Source organism: Nymphaea colorata, unplaced genomic scaffold (genome assembly GCF_008831285.2).
Source record: "Nymphaea colorata isolate Beijing-Zhang1983 unplaced genomic scaffold, ASM883128v2 scaffold0027, whole genome shotgun sequence".
Lineage (NCBI taxonomy): Eukaryota > Viridiplantae > Streptophyta > Magnoliopsida > Nymphaeales > Nymphaeaceae > Nymphaea > Nymphaea colorata.
This window is the reverse complement of record NW_022204533.1, coordinates 25,775-53,550: the sequence shown is the minus strand read 5'-3', so window position 1 is coordinate 53,550 and position 27,776 is coordinate 25,775. Positions and strand designations below refer to the sequence as shown.

The window sequence follows — 27,776 nt, the reverse complement described above, 5'->3', positions numbered from 1 at the left end:
CAGATGATACACACTAGCTAGCAATCCACCCGGTGCTACATCGTAGGCACATTGGGAACGTAGATAATTGTAACCATATACGTATGAAATGACAGCAATGGAGTACCAATCCTCGGGCTTTATTTGTAAAGTCTCTACTCCTTGGTAATCAAAGCCCAAAGATCTATGAACCAGCTCGTGTTTCACTAGCCAAGCGGATGAACGACCCTGCATCTTCTTGATCTCCCCCACATATTTATATGAGTATTTGACATTGACGATGAAATTTATGAAGATTGATCCACCGTTTGTTATTCTGCACAAAACATCCTATTTAATTCACTAATTCGTGAGAAGATACTGAACTCTTGTATTTGAAAAATGCTTCAGAAGGTATCTCTGAAGTCGATGTCGATTGATAGAGTAATCCTTGATCGTAATTTACAGCACGAGTACTGCGTCCAAGATGAAACTTGTGATTAGTAGTAAAACATCGATTTTCCTGTTGGGCCCCCGTTCTATCTTCATAGATTTCTCGAGATACCTTCTTACGAAGTTTCGTTATAGCGTCTATAATTGCCTCTGGTTTAGGTGGGCAGCCTGGCAAATAAACATCGACGGGGATTAACTTATCGACTCCCCGAACGGTACTATAAGAATCGGTACTGAACATTCCTCCTGTAATAGTACAGGCTCCCATAGCAATTACATATTTTGGTTCAGGCATTTGTTCATATAGTCTTACTAAAGAAGGAGCCATTTTCATTGTTACTGTACCGGCTGTTAAAATAAGGTCGGCTTGCCTAGGACTTGATCTTGGCACCAGTCCATAACGATCAAAATCGAATCGGGAGCCTATTAATGAGGCAAATTCAATGAAGCAACAACTGGTACCGTAGAGAAGCGGCCATAAACTGGAAAGTCTTGACCAATTCGAAAGATCATTCAATGTAGTTGAAATAACTGAATTGGGGGTTGTTCGGTCAAAGAGCGGAAACTCCATAGAATTCATAACTGTCTCAATGGAACCCTTTCCTTCTTTTTATTGTCTGAATATTCAGGAGCTAAGACCATTCCAATGCTCCTTTTCGCCATGCATAAACTGAACCAACAACTGGGATAAGCACGAAAATCAAAGCTTCTATAAACACGTATACGCCCAATATATCAAAACTCACGGCCCATGGATAAAGAAAGACCGTTTCGACATCAAAAACAACAAAAACGAGAGCAAACATGTAATAGCGGATTCGGAATTGTATCCAAGCATCCCCTATTGGTTCTATACCCGATTCATAACTGGAGAGCTTCTCTGGTCCTTCACTAATTGGGGCTAAAACCCCGGAAATTATAAATGCCAAAATAGGAATAACACTTGATATCATTAGAAATGCCCAGAAAATATCATATTCGTAAAGCAGAAACATAGATGTACTCCTATGAATGTAGAATATACCGAATTCATTGATTAATTAGAATTGTAATTGTCAATTTATCCATAACTCCAACTGCTTACTCGAAACAAGAATTGATTGTGATCGAACCACATAGTTTGTTTTATGTGGGTCATGTCTTGTTTCAAGATTTATCTAACAGAAGCCCACTTACTTATTTACCCACTTACTTATTTATATTATATTTCTTATTTCTTGGTGTGGTGTAGGCATATCATGCTCTTATATTATAAGTATAAGAATAACGAATAATTCTCATTTTTCTTTTTCCTCAGGTTCCCCATAAAAACGAATGAAATTCATTCTCAATTCTAATGAATTGAAACTTATTCATTTTCATTAATCTGAAAAAACAATTCATTTTCTAAATATACCATACAATAACTCCATATAACTACTATAATACTAGAACTTATTGGTAATGGAATTTCTTTAGATAAAAGAGTTTTTTATCTTTTCTTTTTATTTAAGAGTTATAGTTATATAGTTAAGTTATTATTATGTATTAGTATTAATAGTCATTAGTGATTTTCATTCTAGTATAATAGTGAGATGCAATAGAATGTCTAGGTTCAGTATTTATGATTCCACAGTTACGGCATAACATATGCGACTTAGCAGCATTGGCGGATTCCTTTATTCTGTTCATTAACATTTCAGATCCGAGCGTAGAATCTTCTATGAATTCGATACGGAATGCTTGAACCGATTAGATTCCCTCTTTTCCTTGTACCAGATTCATACTTAATTGATTCAATCTCAATCCGTTGAATTCTGAGGAACCCTTACATTTACATATAACATAAGAAAACAACTCATTATAGGATTACCCTGACCCCCTATGAGTTATTTAGTTAAAGTTAGACGTCTTGAAAAAGTCACTCCATTTCGGACCAATTCTTAGTGCTACGCGATTTGGATTGACTCAAAATCCTTGTTTTGTTAATGGAGTAACCCCTAGTGAGACCAAGATGTTAGATTTCAGGGCAATCAAAAAAAGGAGTTTTTTGCAGCATCCCCACATGGCGGAGCGTGGCCCGATAGTGGAATCGTTTAGTTTAAATCATAAAATCATAACATAAGTATAAGTGAAGTGATCCCCATAAAAGATTTCTGGTCTAATCGTGCGTTATCAAACGATTGGTTCTAATTCTATAAACCAAACCTATACCCATAGAAATAGAAGAGAGAATAAACGTCGATACATTTCTTTCATTAAATAAGACTAAGATCAATTCATTGTTTCAGAGATAATGAATTTTGATTGTTGTTTTACAAAAAGGCGATGAATCTAGGTCTAGAGATTCATAACTCTTCCAAGCCCAAAAGACCCTAATCTTCTTGCATAAAGTATGAATTGGTAGAATTCAAATGGTGAGCAATTGGAGTAGATTCAGATACAAAAAAATTAGTATTGTACAAAGAAAAATGACTACTTAACTACTGACTTTGCTAGTCCAGTTATATGAATACAATTTCACACCGAAACTGACGAAAGAGTTTCTTTTTTCTCTGGCTTTTCTTTTCCACAAATCCAAGAATAGGTCCTAGATCCGTGCCACTTACTACTATCTGGTTGGGCCGGGTTGGAGGTTTGTTTTAGCCTCATGTTATTATTTTGACTTCATTGATTGAATGCGATTAGGTATACCTAAGGCGCATCAATCACTCTTTCATCATGGGCAGTAAAAGAGGAAAAAGGTCGTATGTAATTCGATATTGGAAAAATGCCTATTGGATGGAATAAACTTTTTTGAACTTTGAGATCCCTAGGGATCTCTTGTACACGCAGGAATGCCTTCTTTATATTATATTTATATATTATATGGCCTTATATGGCCCAACCGGCCATAGGCCGCGCTAATGAGATGATAAAATGGGTACAAAATTCTACTCTACAAAAGCATACAATACATCAATCAAATAATATATTATATAGGTATAGGGCTATACGGACTCGAACCGTAGACCTTCTCGGTAAAACAGATCAAACTGATTATTATCGAAATGATTCGAACTGTTTCAAAGACCCAACATGCATTTTTGTGCATTGGGCTCTTTCATCAACTGATGGATCAATCAGTTAGTCCACCATATTTTATCTTTATATGAAGATAACGAGATGGCTCCATGTGCTCTGATTCTTTATTTATATTCTGATCCAGGAGCAATACCAAAGTGTTTCAAAGGATTACCTTGACGTAGGTCTGTCTTAGGCCTAGATCAACCTCAATAGAGTCCCTGTCGTTCCGCTTCAAGCGTAAAATATGATACTTCATACACCTCAAAGTTCATAGGACAAAAGGAGGTTATTTTGAGGTCCCTATTAACTCATTAGGCCTAACATTGAATTAACTGGGTATTCACCTTATCAATGATAAAATCAATGGTTGGTTCTATTTCGTATCCGAATTGGAACTGAATCGAACCCAATACTTGTCAGGCTATTGTTCTCTTGTTCTCTCGAATCAATGGAGTAAGACATCAATCTTTCATTTCAATAAGAGAAGATCAATTTCTTTGATTGCATGATGAACTCCCCTGAAAAGCATTGGCGCACGTGTAAACGAGGTGCTCTACCAACTGAGCTATAGCCCTTGTGATAGATATCTTATCATATAGATCATTTCTTGTCAAGAAAGATATTACATGATCTAACACGATACCCTAATCCGTTTCCTGCCAAGGATTGATATTGCTTAGAAGCCATATTCCATCTATAATAAATAATAAATACCCGATACGATGCGCTCTATTCTTTCTCTTTGTGATGATAAATGACCTACTTAACCCAGTGGTTAGAGTATTGCTTTCATACGGCGGGAGTCATTGGTTCAAATCCAATAGTAGGTAGAACTTATTAGGTACCGGAGTCAATGAATGGCATCTAATAAGTTTTTCTACCCCCTTTTCTTTTATTGATTTTGTATCTTTCCCTTATTCCTATCCCGCTCACTACTCTTGTTCGTTACATCAATCAGATTGATTCTACTTGATTGTACGGAATCCAATATGGTGTATAAACAGAACTTTTGATTCTTATGGATTATGTGGATCAGCTAGTACGATAGATCAGCTAGTACGAAATAGCATTGATAGCCTCTACTCGTGCCCTAGCTCGTCTGAGAGCTAAATTCGCCTCAATTACTTGTCTCTTGCCTTCTGCTTTACTCAAGTTAGCTTCAGCTATTTCAAGAGTTCGCTGAGCTTCTTGCGGATCAATGTCACTACCCTTCTCCGCATCATTGACTAATATGGTGATTTCATTATTGCCTATTCTGGCAAACCCCCCATCAGAGCCATCGTTAACCATTGGTCGTCGAGGCGTATTCTTAAAATACCAATATCTACGGCCGTGGCAACAGGGGCGTGGTTTGGTAATACGCCGATTTGGCCACTATTAGTAGATAAAATGATTTCTTTCACTTCTGAATCCCAAATAATTCTATTAGGAGTCAGTACACAAAGATTTAGGGTCATTTCTTCAATTTGCTCTCTACTTCTAAGTTCATAGCCTTCGCGGTAGCTTCATCGATATTACCTACCAAATAAAAGGCCTGCTCGGGAAAACTATCTAATTCTCCGGAAAGGATCAGTTGAAACCCCCTAATTGTTTCTGCGAGACCAACATATTTCCCTGGAGAACCAGTAAATACTTCTGCTACGAAGAAGGGTTGTGATAAGAAACGTTCAATTTTTCGCGCTCTTGCTACGGTTAAACGATCCTCTTCGGATAATTCGTCCAGTCCAAGAATAGCTATAATGTCCTGAAGTTCTTTGTAACGTTGTAAAGTTTGCTTAACTCTTTGCGCAGTTTCGTAATGTTCTTCGCCAACAATCCGAGGTTGGAGCATAGTTGACGTTGAATCTAAAGGATCTACTGCTGGATAGATACCTTTGGCAGCTAATCCTCTTGATAGTACGGTAGTAGCATCTAAATGTGCAAATGTCGTGGCAGGAGCAGGATCAGTCAAATCGTCCGCAGGTACATAAACTGCTTGAATGGAAGTTATAGATCCCTCTTTAGTAGAAGTAATTCTTTCTTGCAAAGAACCCATTTCTGTACTCAGGGTAGGCTGATAACCCACGGCGGAAGGCATTCTACCTAATAAGGCAGATACTTCTGACCCCGCTTGAACGAAGCGAAAGATATTGTCAATAAATAGAAGTACGTCTTGTTCATTAACATCACGGAAATATTCCGCCATGGTTAGGGCAGTCAAACCGACTCTCATACGAGCTCCCGGGGGTTCATTCATCTGTCCATATACTAGAGCTACTTTAGATTCTGCAATATTTTCTTCATTAATCACCCGGATTCTTTCATTTCCATGTAAAGATCATTTCCTTCACGAGTGCGTTCTCCTACTCCGCCGAATACGGATACACCCCCATGAGCTTTGGCAATGTTGTTGATTAATTCCATGATGAGTACTGTTTTACCCACTCCGGCTCCCCCGAATAGTCCGATTTTTCCCCCACGCCGATAAGGCGCTAAAAGATCCACCACTTTAATGCCCGTTTCAAAGATTGATAATTTTGTATCTAATTGTGTAAAAGCGGGTGCGGGTCTATGAATAGGAGATGTTGTGCGAGTATCTACAGGACCTAAATTATCAACAGGTTCTCCAAGAACATTGAAAATTCGTCCTAGAGTGGCTCCACCGACTGGAACACTTAGAGGAGCTCCCGTGTCAATCACTTCCATTCCTCTCGTCAGCCCATCTGTAGCACTCATAGCTACAGCTCTAACTCGATTATTTCCTAATAATTGCTGTACCTCACAAGTCACATTAATTTCCTGACCTGCGGTATCTCGACCCTTAACTACCAAAGAGTTGTAAATATTAGGCATCTTCCCCGGGGAAAAGCTACATCCAGTACTGGACCAATGATTTGAGCGATACGTCCCTGATTTTTTTCCACAAGTGTTGAAACTCCGAGACCAGAAGTAGTAGGATTTGTTCTCATAAAAAACTGAACTATGTCTAAAGTTTTTGCGAATATTACCGAACCGAAAATGTACGATAGCAAGTTGATCGGTTAATTCAATAAGAAATGGGAGTTAGCGCTCGATTTTGTTGGTACTATTCAATCGAATCCAATTCAATCGCTTACTGATTTGATTCAATGAATGAATTTTCAAGTTCACCCAACCCAATCGATATTCGAAATATCGAGTACGAGTAGGTAAATAAGGATCATGAGGAAGTCTTTCATTTATCTATCATTAGAAAGAGAAACAATCCCATCTAGAATTATATATATATGGATATATATAATGTATGGAATTCGAACCCGAACTTGATTTATGAGTCATTATTGATATCTCATCCGCTGATCTTCCTTATTTTTTTATTTTCGCCTAGTCTTCTTTCCATTTTGTATTCTGTATATTTTTTCACATATACGATATACATATACAACATATATCACTGTCAAGAGTCAATTTTTTATTATATTAATTGGTTTGTTTAGTAGATAAAATAGATAAAAAAACGAAAAAAAGCAGAAGGAGACCAATTAGGAACTTGAGAAAAAGGGGTTGGGTTGCGCCATACATATGAAACAGTATACAATAATGATACATTTGACGAATCAAATACTATGGTCCACTAATGAAGCATTTCAATTTCTAATTAGTTGATATTAGTTGAGAATTTTGTCAGGGATTGCTGTGAAAGGTTTCATTCACGCCTAATCCATGTCGAGTAGACCCCGGTTGTTGTGAGAATTCTTAATTCATGAGTTGTGGGGAGGAACTTATGTCACCAAAAACAGAAACTAAAGCAAGTGTTGGATTCAAAGCTGGTGTTAAAGATTACAGATTGACTTATTACACTCCTGATTATGAAACCCTTGCTACTGATATCTTGGCAGCATTCCGAGTAACTCCTCAACCTGGAGTTCCGCCTGAGGAAGCAGGAGCTGCGGTGGCTGCCGAATCTTCCACTGGTACATGGACAACTGTGTGGACCGATGGACTTACCAGCCTTGATCGTTACAAAGGACGATGCTACCACATCGAGCCTGTTGCTGGGGAGGAAAATCAATATATTGCTTATGTAGCTTATCCTTTGGACCTTTTTGAAGAAGGTTCTGTTACTAACATGTTTACTTCCATTGTGGGTAATGTATTTGGGTTCAAAGCCCTACGAGCTCTACGTCTGGAGGATCTGAGAATTCCTCCTGCTTATTCTAAAACTTTCCAGGGCCCACCTCATGGAATCCAAGTTGAGAGAGATAAATTGAACAAGTATGGTCGTCCCCTATTGGGATGTACTATTAAACCAAAATTGGGGTTATCCGCAAAGAACTATGGGAGAGCGGTTTATGAGTGTCTCCGTGGTGGACTTGATTTACCAAGGATGATGAAAACGTGAACTCCCAACCGTTTATGCGTTGGAGAGACCGTTTCTTATTTTGCGCCGAAGCTATTTATAAAGCGCAGGCCGAAACAGGTGAAATTAAAGGACATTACTTGAATGCTACTGCAGGTACATCCGAAGAAATGATCAAAAGGGCGGTATGTGCCCGAGAGTTGGGAGTTCCTATCGTAATGCATGACTACTAACAGGGGGATTCACCGCAAATACTAGCTTGGCTCATTATTGCCGAGACAATGGCCTACTTCTTCACATCCACCGCGCAATGCATGCAGTTATTGATAGACAGAGGAATCATGGTATTCACTTCCGTGTACTAGCTAAAGCGTTGCGTATGTCTGGGGGGATCATATTCACTCTGGTACCGTAGTAGGTAAACTGGAAGGGGAACGAGATGTCACTTTGGGCTTTGTTGATTTACTACGTGATGATTTATTGAAAAAGACCGGAGTCGCGGTATTTATTTCACTCAAGATTGGGTATCTATGCCAGGTGTTCTGCCCGTGGCTTCAGGGGTATTCACGTTTGGCATATGCCTGCCCTGACCGAGATATTTGGGGATGATTCCGTGCTACAGTTCGGTGGAGGAACTTTGGGACACCCTTGGGGGAATGCACCTGGTGCAGTAGCTAATAGGGTAGCTTTAGAAGCGTGTGTACAAGCTCGTAATGAGGGACGTGATCTTGCTCGTGAAGGTAATGAAATTATTCGTGAAGCTAGCAAATGGAGTCCTGAACTGGCTGCTGCTTGTGAGGTATGGAAAGAGATCAAATTTGAATTCGAAGCAATGGATGTCTTGTAATTCAGTGATTCGGATTCCCGTTCGTTCCACCAATTAAAATTAAACTCGGCCCAATCTTTTACTAAATAAAAGGATTGAGCCGAACCAACTAAAGAATAAGGCTCCTATGTATTTGCATATATCAATATGTACATACGTATGCTATGCAGTATGCAAGCAAGATCTAAAATTAAAATCTTCTCTTTAAAACTAAAGAGTTCAATCTTTCTATTGTTGGATCCATAATGAACCCATGGATCCTCGGGATTGGCGGATCATTTGATATTCTCTCTAGTTGTGGACTATAGATCAAGCTAAGGGTCACAACTCCTTCTACTCATCCCGTATATTGTCCTTTTCGTTCCATGTTTCAATAGAAACTAATATTCATAATATATACAAAAATTATTCAGAGGAGGAACAGATCTTTCTTTCTATCTTTCTAATGAGTATTTGTCTACGACATGGGAGAAAAACCTCTGTTTTAATTGATCTTTATTTAATTTATTATTGAAGTGAAGAAAAGATTCCATTATATCATATATAGTGATAGTGTAGTGAGTGATACTCCGGCTTCCATAAGACAAAAAGGAATCATTTCTTTCAATACTCACTTCTTATTATTAGTATTAGAGTATGAGATAATAATCCTAAGAATTGGATCCATATGCTTATTCCGATCGGAAATGAAATAGTAGATTATTCAGCGAATGACTATTCATATATTGTATTGTATTTCCAAACAGGAGGCGGAGGGGCTTTATGGAAAATGGTGGTTAAATTCAATGTTGTCTAATGAGGATTTAGGGCGCAGGTGTGACTAAGTGCGAGTCTTGGCCCTATTGGAAATACCAGCGGGAGTGAAGAACCCATTATAAATGATAGTGAGAAAAACGTTAATAGTTGGAGTGGTAGGGGCAGTTATAGTTGCAGTAATGTTGATTATTTACTCAACTTGGCGGTGTCAAGGACGTTTGGAGTCTCATCTCTGGTGAGACTTTTTGGTTAGGATAGTAATGGTGACAGTTATTCCATATATTTCGATATTGAAAATCAGATTTTTGAGATTGACACTGATAGTTACTTTCTGGGTGAACTAGAAAGTTTATTTTCTAGTTATCTGAATCTAAATAATGGGTCTAAGAGTTACAATCGCTATTATGATCATTACGTGTATGATACTAGGCATAGTTGGAAGAGTCACATAAATAGTTGCATTGACAGTTATATTCGTTCTGAAACCAATATGGATAGTTGCATTCCAAATGTAGCAACAATTCAAGTGACAATTACATTTATAGTTACATTTGTAGCGATAGTGAAAGGGGTAGTGACCGTGGGAGCTCCAATCTAAAAACTAGTGGTGTTAGTGACAGTGATTTCGGAAGACATAATGATTTAGATAGAAATAAAGATACAGACATTTATGGGTTCAATGTGAAAATTGTTATGGATTAAATTATAAGAAATTTTTAGTTCAAAAAATGAATATTTGTGAACAATGTGGATACCACTTGAAAATGAGTAGCTCAGATAGAATCGAACTTTGATTGATCCAGGCACTTGGGCCCCTATGGATGAAAACATGGTCTCTATGGACCCTATTGAATTTCATTCTGAGGAGGACCCTTATAGGGATCGTATCAATTCTTATCAAATAGAGACGGGTTTGGCTGAGGCTGTTCAAACAGGCATAGGCAAACTCAATGGTATTCCTATAGCAATTGGTGTTATGGATTTTAAGTTCATGGGGGGTAGTATGGGATCCGTAGTAGGCGAGAAAATTACACGTTTGATCGAGTATGCTACTGAATAGATCTCTCCCAGTTATTATGGTGTGTGCTTCTGGAGGAGCGCGCATGCAAGAAGGAAGTTTGAGCTTGATGCAAATGGCTAAAATATCTTCCGCTTTATACAATTATCAATCAAATAAAAAATTATTCTATGTATCAATCCTTACATCCCTACAACTGGTGGAGTGACAGCCAGTTTTGGTATGTTGGGAGATATCATTATTGCCGAACCCAATGCTTACATTGCATTCGCGGGTAAAAGAGTAATTGAACAAACATTGAAGAAGACAGTACCTGAGGGTTCACAAGTAGCGGAGTATTATTCAATAAGGGTTTATTTGATCCAATCGTACCGCGTAATCTTTTAAAAGGTGTTCCGAGTGAGTTATTTCAGTTCCATGGGTTCTTTCCCCGCCCTTGAACTTGAACCAAAGAAATTCAAGTCAAAAAAGTAGTAGAGCGATAGATTTAGTTATTTGTAGGCAAAAAAGTAGTTCATTTCGTTTATCAGAATTGAAGTAGCAAGGATGGAGCTTTCTTTGCTGCATAAAGACAATTGTAATTGTAGTGAAGTAGTAAGAATCAGAAGTTTCAGAGGATTTTTTCTCCAGATCCATCTTTTCTTTTATCCTACCTTTACTAATGAGTAATCAGATCAGGGACGGACCCTTTAGCAACAGAGCAGGATAAAAGATCAAAGTAGTGTCTTTTCCTTCGGAGAAATCCAAATTAGAGAAATCCAAAAAAGCCCCCTTCCCCTTGTTACATATCAAATGTTCCAACCTAACTAAGATATAGAAATCAATATGCAACACTTCTATATCTCCCGAGAATCATACATTTGTAATATGAATCCTTGTTGGATCAAATTATAACGAATCCTTGAGAAGAAATTTGTTTAGAACATAAGGGAGGAATAAGAATAATAAGATTCTCTTCTCATACATATATTTCCCGGAAAAGGATGGGTAAGTACACTAATTTCTATTTAGTTTAGATCCACATTCTTTGCACTCATATTCTAATAACTTAGAATATTATATTAATATACTTATAATTATAATATATAATTATAATAGATATCTTTATAACAAAGAGAAGTATCAATTAAATACACCGAGGCACCGATTCTATGACAGATCTCAACTTACCCTCTATTTTTGTGCCTTTAGTAGGCCTATTATTTCCGGCAATTGCAATGGTTTCTTTATTTTCCATGTTCAAAAAAACAGATTGTCTAGATATGATGGGCTCCAATCTCATCAATTTATTTCAATCTTTGGATCATAATACAGATTTTCATTTCATTTAATGGGAATGGTACGACATGCGGCTTCGACTTCGGACACAAACCACAAATGTAAATAGATGATCATATGGATCAATCCATGTTTATGCATCTATAGCTCGACTTTTATTTCAACGGGTCGATCGGATATCTGGAAATATATTATGTATGATAATGATATGTAAATAGATATATCTAGATCATATGAATGAGGGTGATGCTAGTTTGAATGGGTGGAGATGTTAGTTCTATCTAACTGATTTGATGAATGAATCCTGATTGATGATTTACATCGTGATAGTATTAGCGGATGAAAGTTACTTTGGGAGCCAAAAAACTCATTTTGATGATTCTCTCAATTCCAATAGAATGAAACTCGATCTAATCTAGTATGAATTGGCGATCAGAACATATATGGATAGAACTTATAACGGGTTCTAGAAAAATAAGTAACTTCTGCTGGGCCTGTATCCTTTTTTTAGGTTCACTAGGATTTTTATTGGTTGGAACTTCCAGTTATTTTGGTAGGAATCTGATATCCTTATTCCCATCTCAGCAAATCGTTTTTTTCCACAAGGGATCGTAATGTGTTTCTACGGTATCGCGGGTCTATTCATTAGCTCCTATTTGTGGTGCACAATTTTGTGGAGTGTAGGTAGCGGTTATGACAAATTCGATAGAAAAGAAGGAATAGTGTGTATTTTTCGTTGGGGATTTCCTGGAAGAAATCGTCGCATCTTCTTTCGATTCCGTATAAGAGATATCCGTTCGATCAGAATAGAAGTGAAAGAGGGTCTTTTTCCTCGCCGTGTCCTTTATATGGAAATTGGGGGCCGGGGAGACATTCCATTGACGCGTACCGATGAGAATTTAACTCCACGAGAAATTGAACAAAAAGCTGCCGAATCGGCCTATTTTTTGCGCGTACCAATTGAAGTATTTTGAAATGAAACAAAGAAATCGAGGAATGAGTGCTCCTCGTCACGAGGGAGAGGGAGGGAACCCAAGAATCCCTTTTTCTTTTTTTCTTTTAATATAACTATAACTGATGTTTCGCTCCTTTGATGAAAACATTTAGTTAAATCCTATTTCCCACATCCCGATGGAAATACCATGTCCTGCGTACCATGGAGCAGGTGGACTTATGGAACAATCATACCATGAAGTGATTTTAGTCCATCAAAACTATTTTTCATGCGTATGAAATTCCACTGAATTCTTTCATTTTCATATTATTAACAAGTTTCATAAGTATGTATTCATCACATATATCAGGTCAGAGTACAGAATCCATATTTTAGGATTTTAGGACCAATATTTCGAATCAATACATTACATTATATATAGATGAAGATAAGAATAGATGAAGATAAGATGGATCATACCCAGTAAATTATCCCTCTTTTGTCACCTTTCTTTTTATTCATCTTTCTTAATGCTTGTTTCTTGATGACCAAACAATTGGATTTTTTAGAACCACTCCCGTTTTGCCGACTATTTCGGATTTCATCATCGGTATTTTTCAGAATTATCCCCTCGATTATTCCTGGGATGTGGATAATCAGTGAAACAATTCGAAATAATTGATTGATATAACAAAAGAGTTTTTCTCGAAATACGAATAATATTCATGTTTGTTACTTCAAGTGCTTCTTTCTGGCATTCATCAAAAAGACCAAATGAACATGCAATTGATCCGAATTTGACCGATTGAGATGTCTGGGGCCACTATTTCATTACCTCCGCATTCGAAATAAATTAACCCTTATTCCATTTCTGGAGACAAGGACTAAACAAATTACACAATGGAAAATAGATCCATAGGTTCCATACCTCGTTATAGAACTCGTGCTTCATACATCATACAAATATCAGACATAGTCAACAAATGAATCAGGTTCATTAACAATTCACGGATTGGAAGTGACGAAAAAGAAAGCATTGAATCCCCTACCATATCTTGCATCTATCGTATTTCTGCCTTGGGGAATTTCTCTCTCATTTAATAAAAGTATGGAACCTTGGGTGACTAATTGGTGGAATACCAGCCAATCCGAAACTTTTTTGAATGATATTCAAGAAAAGAACATTCTAGAAGGATTCATCAAATTAGAAGAACTTTTCTTGTTGGACGAAATGATAAAGGAGTATCCGGAGACACATATACAAAAGCTTCGTATAGGAATCCACAAAGAAACGATACAATTGGTAAGAATGCACAATCAAGATCATATACATATTATTTTGCATTTCTCGACAAATATAACCTGTTTCGCTATTCTAAGTGCTTATTCTATTCTGGGTAATGAAGAACTTATCACTCTGAATTCTTGGGTTCAGGAATTCCTCTATAACTTAAGCGACACAATAAAAGCTTTTTCCATTCTCTTATTAACCGATTTATGTATTGGATTCCATTCGCCCCACGCTTGGGAACTAATGATTGGTTCGTTCTACAAAGATTTTGGATTTGTTCAGAATGATAAAATTATATCCGGTCTCGTTTCTACCTTTCCGGTCATTCTAGATACAATTTTGAAATATTGGATCTTTCATTATTTAAACCGTGTATCTCCTTCACTTGTAGTGATTTATCATTCACTGAATGAGTGAAGAACTGATTTAATCTGATAACATAAAGAAAATTGTAATGTCACTTTGTATATAAACAAACCATTCAAAATCTTACTCATTCTTTATGCTTTGACTCGTCGAGGGGATTAGATTACTTCTGTATTCCATACAATGGCAGAATCGGGGATAGGGAACTATACTGACTCCCTACCTAATTTATTGTAGAAATTTCCGGGATCAATGATTAGACCATGCAAAAAAATAGAAATACTTTTTCTTGGGTAAAGGAACAGATGACTCGATGCATTTCTGTATCGATGATGATATATGTAATGACTCGGGCATCTATTTCAAATGCATATCCCATTTTTGCGCAGCAGAGTTATGAAAATCCGCGAGAAGCAACTGGGCGTATTGTATGCGCTAATTGCCACCTGGCTAACAAGCCCGTGGATATTGAGGTTCCACAAGCTGTGCTTCCTGATACTGTATTTGAGGCAGTTGTTAGAATCCCCTACGATATGCAACTGAAACAGGTTCTTGCTAATGGTAAAAAGGGAGGTTTGAATGTAGGGGCTGTTCTCATTTTACCCGAAGGATTTGAATTAGCTCCCCCCGATCGTATTTCTCCCGAGATGAAAGAAAAGATGGGTAATCTGTCTTTTCAGAGTTATCGTCCTAATAAAAAAAACATTCTTGTGGTGGGCCCTGTTCCTGGTCAGAAATATAGTGAAATCGTCTTTCCCATCCTTTCTCCAGATCCCGCTACTAAGAAAGAGGTTCACTTCTTAAAATATCCTATATATGTAGGTGGGAACAGGGGAAGGGGTCAGATTTATCCTGATGGGAGCAAGAGTAACAATACAGTCTATAATGCTTCAGCAGCAGGGATAGTAAGTAAAATAGTACGTAAAGAAAAGAAAGGTGGATATGAAATAACCATATCTGATGCATCGAATGGACACGAAACGGTTGATATTATACCTCCAGGACCAGAACTTCTTGTTTCTGAAGGTGAATACATCAAGCTTGATCAGCCATTAACAAGTAATCCCAATGTAGGTGGTTTTGGTCAAGGCGATGCAGAAATAGTACTTCAAGATCCATTGCGTATCCAAGGCCTTTTGTTCTTCTTAGCATCTGTTATTCTGGCGCAAATCTTTTTGGTTCTTAAAAAGAAACAATTTGAGAAGGTTCAATTAGCCGAAATGAATTTCTAGATCCACGGATTCCTCAACATAGAGCTGGTAAAAAAGCTGAATTTTTTTTGATCGCAATTATATTATGTGTATGCGCGGTCAAAAATCATGGAAAGCCCCTTTTTGCTTGCTTTTTATTATACTATTTCGAGATATCGGAGATGACTTGTATTCCAGATTAGAAAATAGCAATAGTATGGAATTGCAAAAGAAGATGATTGGATCAAAATTTACAAAATTTAGTTTAGTGTGATTATGCCAGGTTTCTTATTGCCACATGGTAAATGGCACGTAATGCCTCAATACTTTTAGATTCTATATCTAATAAACGCATAAGTGGGAAGCAGGGGTAGAAAGCAGGATAAATGAAGAAAAAAGGAAGGCTCCAGGAAAGATTACTCGTCTCCCAAATCTTCTTTCTACAAAGAAAGAAAAGTAATTTTCCGCTCTTTCGTTGCGTCGAAATAATAAAGGTTCTGGGTCTCATTCGTCAAATCAAATAAATATGAATTGCGGGTTTATCGGAACCTCTTTGAATTCATAAGAAAGAAGAGAAGTATGGGGGATAAAAAAAGAGGGGCAAGAGAAACTCCATTGAGCAAATGGAATTTTTGCAATGAACTTATAATTTTCAATGAACTTATAAAAAGAAAAAAGACTCGCTTAAAAAGATTTTTCATGTTCTAATTCCGGGTCAAAAAGTGGAAATCTTGGGTTTTCGGGCATATCAAAATCCTTATTAATTTGATTATCTTATTATACCTTATTATCTGATCTCATCACTCACATCAAAGTGACAGTTCAAACTTTATTTTTCTATAGTTTCCTAGTTTCCAATTAGTTTAGTATAGGAATGATTTGTAAGGTGTTTCATCTGTAGAAATCCATATTATTTATGTCATTCAAAAGATCCTTCTTTCTTTACTTTATTCTTACTTCGGAAAAGTCCACACTATATCTATAGATACTATGAATCAATCAGTGGATTCAACATTTCAAAAACATTATAAAAAATTAAGGAATGTAGTAATTTCATCGGGGCCAATCAACCATTTTTCATTTAGAAAAATCTAATACATGTATATATTATGATTGTGTTGACTGGATGAATTTCCACCTCTTATGGAATGGGTCAAGGTCTTGGTCGAAGAGTAAGAACTCAACAGGACCTCAAATCCATATAAGGAGGGGTCAGGTCCTGTTGAGTTCTTACTCTTTCATGTCTACAGTACGGTTCATCCGATTATTACAGGGATGATCCCAATCCGGAATATGATCCGTAGAAGAAAACGCCGATTAAACCGATCACAAGAATACCAGTTACAGTACCTATCAGCCAAAGAGGAATCCTTCCAGTAGTATCGGCCATTTACCTCACTTCCCTCCCCATTTCATCAAGTGGTCATGCTATAGACATAAACAGTCATGGATAGTTATGGGTATGATATCCTTCCGAATGAGATAAGAGAATTTCCTTTCTTTCTCTCAATTGAAGAAATAATTGGAAAATAAAACAGCAAGTACAAAAATGAGTAATAACCCCCAGTAGAGACTGGTACGATTCAATTCAACGTTTTGTTCGTTCGGATTTGATTGTGTCGTAGCTCTATAATTAATTCGGATTAGATTGATTTATTTTATCGTTGGATGAACTGCATTGCTGATATTGACCCCAAGAAAAAAACGGTAGGTACAGCTAGTCCGTGAACAGCCAACCATCTCACTGTGAAAATTGGATAGGTTCTATCTATGGTCATTAAGGCCTCCTAAAAGGATCGACTAAATTCATCGAGTTGTTCCAATGAATCGAAACGGCCAGTTATTAATGGAATCCCTTGTCTGCTTTCTGTGAAATATTCGTTGGGTCGAGGGCTTCCAAACACGTCGTAAGCTAAACCCGTGCTGACGAATGACCAACCTGCAATGAATAGGGAAGGTATAGTAATGCTATGAATAACCCAGTATCGAATACTGGTAATAATATCAGCAAAAGCGCGTTCTCCCGTACTTCCAGACATGCTGAGCTCCAATATTACAGTCAAAGGGGGATCGATTTCGTGAAAGATAGAGATCAGTAAATGGAGAAATACTGATATCCAATCTTTGTGAGATCGTCAATATTGTACCAAGGGTGTATTTAGAGTATACCGAATCAGTATAGCTATCTTTCCTCTGACACAGCAATGTTGTTTCAATCAGCATCGAAAAAAAATAGTACAGAATTCCTTTCTTCCTTTCTTGTTCCTTGTATAGGCCTAAGCAGGTGTCATTCAATAGAATAGAAAATTACTTGTAATATAATGTTTTACCGGTTTTGGGATAGGCTGAAGATCTTGGTAAAGGTGACTCGATGGCTTTTATTTTTTATTTATATTTAATTAATCTATCTTATCTAATAATTCATGAATGAAATTATCATATTCCCACAATTGAATGCAAAATCTGGAAAGGAGTTTTCGTGGTTGTAGAAGTAGAAAAAGGTATTTTCGTTCTAACCCCTTCCAATAAGAGGGGTTGTTTGGACAGTACAATAGCAAATAGTATTCGATAAGGGAAAGTGAACATAGTTGGAGCAGTCAAAATTCATGATGCAACTATAATGGATTGAACTAATCTGGTTTTTCATTAGATTGTTTCATTAGGTTCAATTCAAGGGTTCCCACCTACAAGAAGATAGGACTACATCATGTGAAAAGACAAAAAAATGTGGAACCCAGAACAACAAAATAATTGTAATTGCTAATCTTGGAATCGAGTTGTATCTGAAATAACGCTTTTTATTTCTTTGCTTTGAGAAGTCGTGGGATACTTTTTTTCTTCTTTTTTCTTCTTTTGAGATATCTTATATTATATTAAATATTAAAAATATTAAGTTATATTAAGTAAGTGAAAATAAGAAAGAGTCGTTATCGGTTCGTTCCAAAACGGATCCAATTGAAAAGGAAAAGCAATGATCCAAGTTGGAATGATTTTAAAATCCAATTCTTCTTTCTATCCCATAGTTTTCCATGAAAGAGAATTTCATTTGTGAATGAAGTTACAAGACAGAGTTCGTATTACTATACGAGTTGTTCAATCAATTTGTTGATTCGGAATCACGAGATCAGTAGATGTCACAGACGAGGAATTCATAAGGAATTCATAGTAAGGTAAATTTACTATTGATTTTTCCTTCGTCACATCACGTTTGTTAGTCCTGTTTATAATGAAATGACTGAGAAATCAAAAGAAAACAAATTAAATTAGGACTAACTCTTTCAATTTGGATTTTTTCTTATCATCGTAGCTCGGTATCTCGCAAAAACGGAAACTTAGGCAAGTGCTTTATAAACATATGTATAAAAAGAACGTATCTCATTTAGTTCCTTCATGCCTACTATAGCTAGTTATTTCGGTTTTCTACTGACTGCTTCAACTATAACCCCAGCTCTATTTATTGGTCTGAGCAAGATACGACTTATTTGAAATTAATTGAATGAACAATCAAATCAGAAAAATGAGAATTTTAAAATTCAGATTTCTGTAAGATTCCATTCCAGGTATTCTATGGTTTTGACTTCCAGCATCAATTGAAAATTCGTGGACGTTGAGATTACTGGGTGATGCAGATTATTATTTGGATTAGAGATAGATATTACCTTTTCTCCCCTTTCAAACAAGACAACAAATCGAAATGATTGAAGTTTTTTTATTTGGAATCGTGTTAGGTCTAATTCCTATTACTTTAGCCGGATTGTTTGTAACTGCATATTTACAATACAGACGCGGCGATCAGTTGGACTTTTGATTGAGTAAGATTTCTTTTTTCTTGTCATTGACCTCCTATCCTTGACCCTCAGGAGGTCAAATTGAATTCGATTGATGTTCGCAATTCAAGTTAATGTGATTCGATACAAAGTAGCATCACGCTCTGTAGGATTTGAACCTACGACATCGGGTTTTGGAGACCCGCGTTCTACCAAACTGAACTAAGAGCGCTTTATCACGACAAGAGATAATCTTTTCCCAATACTTCTTAGCTTGCATATAGTATCATTAAATGATACTAATGATCATGCCATCCCCAATTTCAATTGATCCCATGTTACTGCCTGTAAGATAAGTAATAGGTAGGGATGACAGGATTTGAACCCGTGACATTTTGTACCCAAAACAAACGCGCTACCAAACTGCGCTACATCCCTTTCAATTGTTGTACAGTGTCATTGTAGAGAATCCCTGTCTTCTTTTCCACACCGTTATTTCCTTTAAATATATCTATATACATTTCTCTTGCCATTTTTTCTTTTTGGTCTCATAACATAAAATAAAAGAGTTAGAATTATGTATATATGAAATCCAAGGTGAAATACAACGTATAAAAGAATGAGTATTTATATGCTCAAGAACAAAAAAAAAATAACGGAACGGGGCACTTACTTTTTCTTTTATTCAGGGGCAGGAGTATCTCATCTACTGGATCGTTGTACATATCCATTTTAGTTAATTAAGGATTCCGCACACAAATACAAGTGATCCACAACTATATATATAATATATCTGATCATATATGTGTTAAATAAAGAAGGAGGATTTTCAATGCGAGATATCAAAACATACCTTTCCGTAGCGCCTGTGCTAACTACTCTATGGTTCGGTTCTTTAGCAGGTCTATTGATAGAGATCAATCGTTTATTCCCAGATGCGTTGACATTCCCCTTTTTTTCATTCTAGTTATCGGTGTGGTATTATCGATGTGGTAGAAGATGTTGGCTAACAATAGCAATAAATTCTCTGTTTGTTAAATAGCCCCTGTCCCTCCCTTCACTTTTGTTGAGTAGGGAAATAGAAAGAATAAAAGTGAATTAAACCTCAGCAAAACTCGGATTCGGGGTAGAAGAAATAGAGGGAGAACAGAAATAGAAATGTGGATCTAGGCTTGGATATTCAAGATTAGATAAGATACTTAAATTAAGTGATACTGAAATAAAATACTGAGATTAGGAATAGTAATTGAATTGTAGTAAATAGTTGTATTACGTATTACTCTATTCTATTGATTACAACTTGCAACGAAATCTTTCATAATTAGATTTCCAGTTAGCAACTTCTATTTTTTTCCTTTCTCCTTTCTTCTTCTTCGGATTGAAGAAGAGAAGAAAGAGTTGGGGGAATCCAAAATACAAAGGAGGTTTATGCCCAAGGGTAAAAATCCCAGAGTTACGGTTATTTTGGAATGTACCAGTTGTGTCCGAAATGGTGCCGATAAGAAGAAGGAATCACCGGGCATTTCCAGATATATTACTCAAAAGAATCGACACAATACACCTGGTCGATTGGAATTGAAGAAATTCTGTCCCTATTGTTACAAACATACGATTCACGGGGAGATAAAGAAATAGATTGAATGCGGTGTTGCCTTGCGTGTGCCAACATTTTAAGGAACGGGAAGGAATTACATATAACATATCTAGGAGCAAATAAAATGCCATTTCGGGCGGATCCGAGATGAATGAAGAAATGGTATTTTAGAGAAGAAATGGTATTTTAGAGATAAGGAATAAACCATGGAGAAATTCAAGCGACCCTTTCGTAAATCCAAGCGATCTTTTCGTAGGCGTTTGCCCCCAATTGGGTTGGGGGATCGAATTGATTATAGAAACATGAGTTTAATTAGTCGATTTATTAGTGAACAAGGAAAAATATTACCTAGGCGAGTGAATAGATTGACCTTGAAACAACAACGATTAATTACTATTGCTATAAAACAAGCTCGTATTTTATCTTTGTTACCTTTTCTTAATAATGAGAAACAATTTGAGAGAGCCGAGTCGATTTCTAGAACTACCGGCACTAGAACCAGAAAAAAATAGAAATAGGACCACTCTTCAATCGAATCAGAACTCAAATCATAACTCAAATTGATGTGATACTTTGTTCGTAAGATCCGGAGCTCATATTCAATTGTCGTGTCGGAAGAAAAAAGAAAGAATGGGGGAAGAAGACCCATTTCTTTATTGAAATGGGTTCGTTCATTCCTACTACATTTTATTTTCCTTTACATTGCTATTTTGACTCTACCTTCCCGGGGTCATTCTCCGGGAAACTCTGTTTCATTTCAATTATTCCGTCGGACTCCTCCCGATCAATCTCCTTATTTAAGGATATCATTGGAAATCATGTAAAGGCAATTCCTATTTGATATAGCTATTTGTGCAAGTATTTTACGATTAAGAAGGAGCTGCTTCTTGCGCAGATCGTGTATTAATCGACTATAGGGTACCCCATTCTCGCGGGTTACTGCATTTATCCGAGTGATCCACAAACGACGAAAATCTCGCTTTTGCCTTCCTCTACCCCTATGGCTGGAAACCAAAGCCCTTATTTTCTGTTGAGTAGCAGTTCGAGTAAGTCTTGAATGAGCTCCTCGAAAGCTTGATGCAAATAAACGAATTTTCCTTCGACGCCTCCGCGCAATATATCCACGTCTAACTCTTGTCATAGTTTAAAATGGGACTTTGATGAATAAGATTTTCATGAATAACTAATTGATTTTCATTTCTTTTCTTTCAGTCATTCTTTTTCCTTCTCTTGGTCTAAGCAAAACGGATTCTTCCGGTGTATAAAATAAAAATTCCGATGGCTTTCTTTTGCTACTATAACCTTCCCAACCACGATTTGTTATTTCTTACAGGCAGTTCATTTCCCCATGAATAAATAGTGGGTTCCATCGTTTCTATGGTTACTTCTTAAACGGCGAGGTCCTATCTATACACCGGAGCCCTTTCCCTCATTTAATCAATGTTATTGGTAACTTGTACAGTTCACACCATTTGGCTCTACCCATGAATTAGCCAGTAATAGGTCTTTTCACAACGAGATCTATCCATACAGTGACGGTATTTAATTATGAAGGTTGGCTAGGTAGCTGACCCTATCAGTCCGTTCTTTCATAAGTAAGAGCACCAATATAACTTTATGCTTTTTAAATACTATTTCCCCGCTTAATGGATAACCATTCGCTACCAATGAGGAATCGCTTTTCATCCCAAATTCAAATCAAGGCGATTGGATTTGCACCAATGGAAACCATAAATTCCATACACAATAGAGGTATATGATAGATTAGATCTTTTTTAAAAATGTAGTTCTTCCATTCTACCCCATTCATTTTCATTGGCACTGGTCATTGATACTGGAAAAATGGTTTAGTTTAGGTCACAGTTCATGATCTGAACGAGTCACACATACACCCTAGTACATGTTCCTCTACGCTGAGGGCATCCTCGAAGAGCAGGAGATTTCGTGACATTTCTCATTGGCTGTCTTGTGTTTCTAATAAGTTGTTTAATAGTTGGCATGCTGAATCGTATATAGAATCGGTTGGTTTAGATCGATCCTAACCTGATGATTATGAATTACTTTCATTTGAGTTGAAGATTCTACTTCGAACCATGGTTCGAAGTAGAATTACCGATTTACACAAAATCCGCGCTATTTTCGACTGCTACAAGATCAACAATGCCATGAGCTTGGGCTTCTGTTGCTGACATAAAAACATCCCTTTCCATGTCTTCAGATACAACCCATAAAGGTTTGCCCGTTCTTTGTACATAAACTCTTGTTAGTATTTCGCGAAGTTTCAACAGTTCTTCCGCTTCCAGGATAAATTCTCCTGCTTGTGCCTCATAAAAAGAACTAGCAGGTTGGTGGATCATAACCCTGATTATAATATGTCATAATGAACGATTCCTCTATCTCGCAAAATGGAGCGAAAAGAATAAATAAAAATAAAAAAAGATAGAAAACCGTACAGGCAATTTTTGCACATTGCATACGGCTCCGCAATGGAATCTACTCTTCTCTTACATCAAAGAAAGAGACAAATAGATCTATCAGATCCAAATCGTTGGATGATCCATTTACCACCCTTCTCCTCGTAGGAACAAAAAAATACTATGATGGTTCCGTTGCTTTAGATAATATATTCATCTCTCTTCTATGATTCAGCAATCCCAAAGTTTCTTTCTGGTCTGAGTCTGATTAAATAAGAAAAATGATAAGGAAAATGATCCCTTTCTTTTCATGCTTAGAAATATTCAGACTCATGTTGTGTAAGGAAAAGGGGTTGTTTGTGACGCTGAAATGGACCCCCGATAAATAACATAGGAATAAGATCAAATCGGGACTAACCTTTTGTTTCATACTACTATCTCGATACATAATCATGTTATGAAGAAGCAATAATGATTTGCTCATATCGAACTAAACGTGCCATGCTATTATTACTTATATATTCCATATGGCGAAGGCATAGTCTTATTTTTTCTTCAAGTCAAATAAAAACTCATTGGCGCCGAGCGTGAGGGAATGCTAGACGTTTGGTAAATTCTCCTCCGACCAGGATGAAAGATCCCATCGAAGCGGCTAATCCCATGCATATTGTATGTACGTCTGGTGGAACAATTTGCATAGCATCATAAATAGCTATTCCCGGTATTACCCATCCGCCGGGAGAATTTATAAACAAATAGAGATCCCTGGTATTATCTTCCATACTGAGATATACCATGAGACCAACAAGTTGATTCGAGATCTCGCTATCAACGCCTTGGCCTAAAAAAAGTAATCTTTCTCGATGAAGTCGGTTGATTAGGAAAAATTGTATCCCCGCAGAACCGTACACGCACCTTTCGATACATACGGTTCAAAAAAGTTCGAAAAAAAAATAATCAATGTGTCGATTCCAGACCTATTCTTTTTGAGTTTAGGCGTTTTCCTGACGAAGGGGTTTATTTTCATTTGCATTTTCCACAAAAATTAGTTTTGGTTTGCCCTCCTAACCTACAAAAAAGAATTCACTGAACATCTTTTTATTGATGTATTCTTTTGATTGATGTATTGTTTCATCGAGATCCAAATCGCGATGCCATTTTCTTGTTCCTGAATGGGCCTCTTCACTTATTTTAGGTTTATGCTCTACTCCGGGTAAAGATTCGCCCGAATTCCATTTGCACATATAGGACAAATGACCCCAGTACCACTTATTTTTTTCTTACGACTTTTTTATGCCTTCCACCAACCAAGTATTCGATGTATTCATCACATTTATATTTATTAGTGGTTTGAGATCACTCCTATGGTCTTATTTCTGATAGATGATAGAAGTTGTAATCAATATTACCCATTTGGTATTTTCTGAACGGAGCCTGGATACTTCATTTTATTGTTCCAAGTCAACCATAGATTATTCTAATTGATAAGATAATATTTATCTTTCAAACGAATTGATCCATTTGCACATTTCACGCTCCGAATTATTGAATTGATTTGATGATTCAATCAATCTTTCTTAGGCGAAAGAGAGTATATCTCGATCAGGGGAGAGAACGGGGAAATCCCATATGACCCAATATGTCCGACAAGTCGCACTATATGTCAACCCAAACTGCATCTTCCTCTCCAGGACTCCGAAAAGGGACTTTTGGAACACCAATGGGCATTACATTAAAGAAAACGGGGTTAAGTACTATACTTCACTTTGATGTGGAAACGTAACAATGGGTTTATTGTCCTCATAATATTTTTGTTTATCATATTTTATACATAGATTGGAAGACTCATGTAGGAAGACAGAATGAAAAAAAGAAAATTCTTAGGGACGGAGCGGATCCTTCGAATGATGAACAAGTATCTAATGGATTCACTTAAAAAAATGGGACCAATCCCCCCATTGCGTATTGGTACTTATCGGGTATAAAATAAATCTGCTTCTCTTTGTTCCTGCGAACAGAACGGAATTGTTCCATTATTACTATCACCTGCGGCACGTAATAAATGTGAACCCTTGCACCGAGATAATCACTGAATGAGGTCCATAGCATAGTCTTTTCCAATGTGACAAAGTTACATAGTGTCTATTTTTCTTTGATGAAGGGGTATTTCCATGGGTTTGCCTTGGTATCGTGTTCATACTGTCGTATTGAATGATCCTGGTCGCTTGCTTTCTGTCCATATAATGCATACAGCTCTAGTTTCTGGTTGGGCCGGTTCTATGGCTCTATACGAATTAGCTGTTTTTGATCCCTCTGATCCCGTTCTTGATCCAATGTGGCGACAAGGTATGTTCGTTATACCCTTCATGACTCGTTTAGGAATAACCAATTCATGGGGCGGTTGGAGTATTACAGGAGGAACTGTAACCAATCCGGGTATTTGGAGTTACGAAGGTGTTGCCGGGGCACACATTGTGTTTTCTGGCTTGTGCTTCTTGGCAGCTATCTGGCATTGGGTGTATTGGGATCTAGAAATATTCTGTGATGAACGTACGGGAAAACCCTCTTTGGATTTGCCCAAGATCTTTGGAATTCATTTATTTTTATCTGGGGTGGCTTGCTTTGGGTTTGGTGCATTTCATGTAACAGGTTTGTATGGCCCTGGAATATGGGTGTCTGATCCTTATGGGCTAACCGGAAAAGTGCAACCTGTAAGTCCTTCATGGGGCGCGGAGGGTTTTGATCCTTTTGTTCCGGGGGGATAGCTTCTCATCATATTGCAGCGGGCACCTTGGGAATATTAGCGGGTCTATTCCATCTTAGTGTTCGCCCGCCCCAACGTCTATACAAAGCATTACGTATGGGCAATATTGAAACTGTGCTTTCCAGTAGTATCGCTGCTGTGTTTTTTGCAGCTTTCGTTGTTGCTGGAACTATGTGGTATGGTTCAGCGACTACTCCGATCGAATTATTTGGTCCTACTCGTTATCAGTGGGATCAGGGATATTTCCAGCAAGAAATATATCGAAGAGTTAACGCCGGGCTAGCTGAAAATCTGAGTTTATCGGAATCTTGGTCTAAAATTCCCGATAAACTAGCTTTTTATGATTATATCGGTAATAATCCGGCGAAAGGAGGATTGTTCAGAGCCGGCTCAATGGACAACGGGGATGGAATAGCTGTTGGGTGGTTAGGACACCCTGTCTTTAGAGATAAAGAGGGGCATGAACTTTTTGTACGTCGTATGCCTACCTTCTTTGAAACATTTCCGGTAGTTTTGGTAGATGGAGACGGAATTGTGAGAGCCGATGTTCCTTTTAGAAGGGCAGAATCCAAGTATAGTGTCGAACAAGTGGGTGTAACTGTTGAGTTCTATGGTGGTGAACTCGATGGAGTCAGTTATAATGATCCTGCTACTGTGAAAAAATATGCTAGACGTGCCCAATTGGGTGAAATTTTTGAATTGGATCGCGCTACTTTGAAATCCGATGGTGTTTTTCGTAGTAGTCCAAGGGGTTGGTTCACTTTTGGACATGCTTCGTTTGCTTTGCTTTTCTTTTTCGGCCACATTTGGCATGGTGCTAGAACCTTGTTCAGAGATGTTTTTGCTGGTATCGACCCAGATTTAGATGCTCAAGTGGAATTTGGAACCTTCCAAAAACTGGGGGATCCAACTACAAGGAGACAAGTAGTCTGATACAACATTTCTTTCATATGTCTAGCCTATGTTTCATATAGGGTACTGGAGAAATATTAATTCGAATCATCACCTATTACTCTTGACCTTTACTTGTCTGGGAAATGATCCCAAATGAACAGGTATGGAAGCTATAATTGTAAAACACGATCGAATCTATGGAAGCATTGGTTTATACATTCCTGTTGGTCTCGACTCTGGGGATAATATTTTTTGCTATCTTTTTTCGAGAACCGCCTAAGGTTCCAAATAAAAAGATGAAATGATTTTTCATTATCTCAATTGAAATGATGACCCTCCGATGAGGAGGGTCATCATTTCAACTAGTCCCCGTGTTCCTCAAATGGATCTCTTAGTTGTTGAGAGGGTTGCCCAAAGGCGGTATATAAGGCATACCCCGTAAAGCTTACAAGTAAACCAGATATGAAGATGGCGACTAGAGTTGCAGTTTCCATATAAGTGATTCAAGACCACGATGACACAAAGAATAGTTTATTACAACGAATCGTATACAAAGTCAACAGATCTCAAACAATGCACGAATAATTAGCTACACAAACCATTGAGGGTAGTTCCAATCTGGCCAAGACGACTATTGTAGCGATTTATAAAAACCATTGAATCGGAATATGGTAAAGTAGCCCCTGGATGGGAACTACACCCCTTATGGGTGTCGCAATGGCCATTTCAGTATTCCTATCTATTATTTTGGAGATTTAAATTCTTCCGTTTACTGGATGGTATTCATTAAGTAGGTCCAGAAAAGGATAAGTCCTAACTTTCAATAAAAAAAAGAATCACTAGGATTCGATTTCTAGGTCATCTCATTCGTTTGGTAGTTCGACCGCGGAATTCTTTGTTTCGTATTCCG

At 37.3% G+C, this 27,776-nt stretch overlaps 2 protein-coding genes, 2 non-coding genes and 3 pseudogenes across 4 annotated transcripts; 4 read left to right on the top strand and 3 right to left on the bottom strand.

Annotated features, from left to right (window-relative positions):
- Positions 1 to 4,725: 4,725 nt before the first annotated feature.
- LOC126409289 (ATP synthase subunit beta, chloroplastic-like) lies at positions 4,726 to 6,690 on the bottom strand. The gene is given in 3 exon segments (XM_050075366.1): positions 4,726 to 5,745; positions 5,748 to 6,299; positions 6,302 to 6,690. Coding segments are annotated over 3 exon segments (1,491 nt in total). The 5' UTR covers positions 6,405 to 6,690; the 3' UTR covers positions 4,726 to 4,909.
- A 198-nt stretch (positions 6,691 to 6,888) lies between these two features.
- On the top strand, positions 6,889 to 9,013 carry LOC126409290 (ribulose bisphosphate carboxylase large chain-like; annotated as a pseudogene).
- A 297-nt stretch (positions 9,014 to 9,310) lies between these two features.
- LOC126409281 (acetyl-coenzyme A carboxylase carboxyl transferase subunit beta, chloroplastic-like) lies at positions 9,311 to 10,928 on the top strand (annotated as a pseudogene).
- A 1,310-nt stretch (positions 10,929 to 12,238) lies between these two features.
- On the top strand, positions 12,239 to 19,856 carry LOC126409292 (cytochrome f). Its single transcript, XM_050075367.1, has one exon. The coding sequence runs from the start codon at positions 14,507 to 14,509 to the stop codon at positions 15,473 to 15,475; it is 969 nt and encodes a 322-aa protein (XP_049931324.1). The 5' UTR covers positions 12,239 to 14,506; the 3' UTR covers positions 15,476 to 19,856.
- On the top strand, positions 15,515 to 27,352 carry LOC126409287 (photosystem II CP47 reaction center protein-like; annotated as a pseudogene).
- Positions 19,359 to 19,432, bottom strand: TRNAW-CCA (transfer RNA tryptophan (anticodon CCA)). The gene has a single exon. It is a non-coding gene; the product is annotated as a tRNA-Trp (tRNA).
- Positions 19,565 to 19,638, bottom strand: TRNAP-UGG (transfer RNA proline (anticodon UGG)). Its single transcript has one exon. It is a non-coding gene; the product is annotated as a tRNA-Pro (tRNA).
- Positions 27,353 to 27,776: the final 424 nt, after the last annotated feature.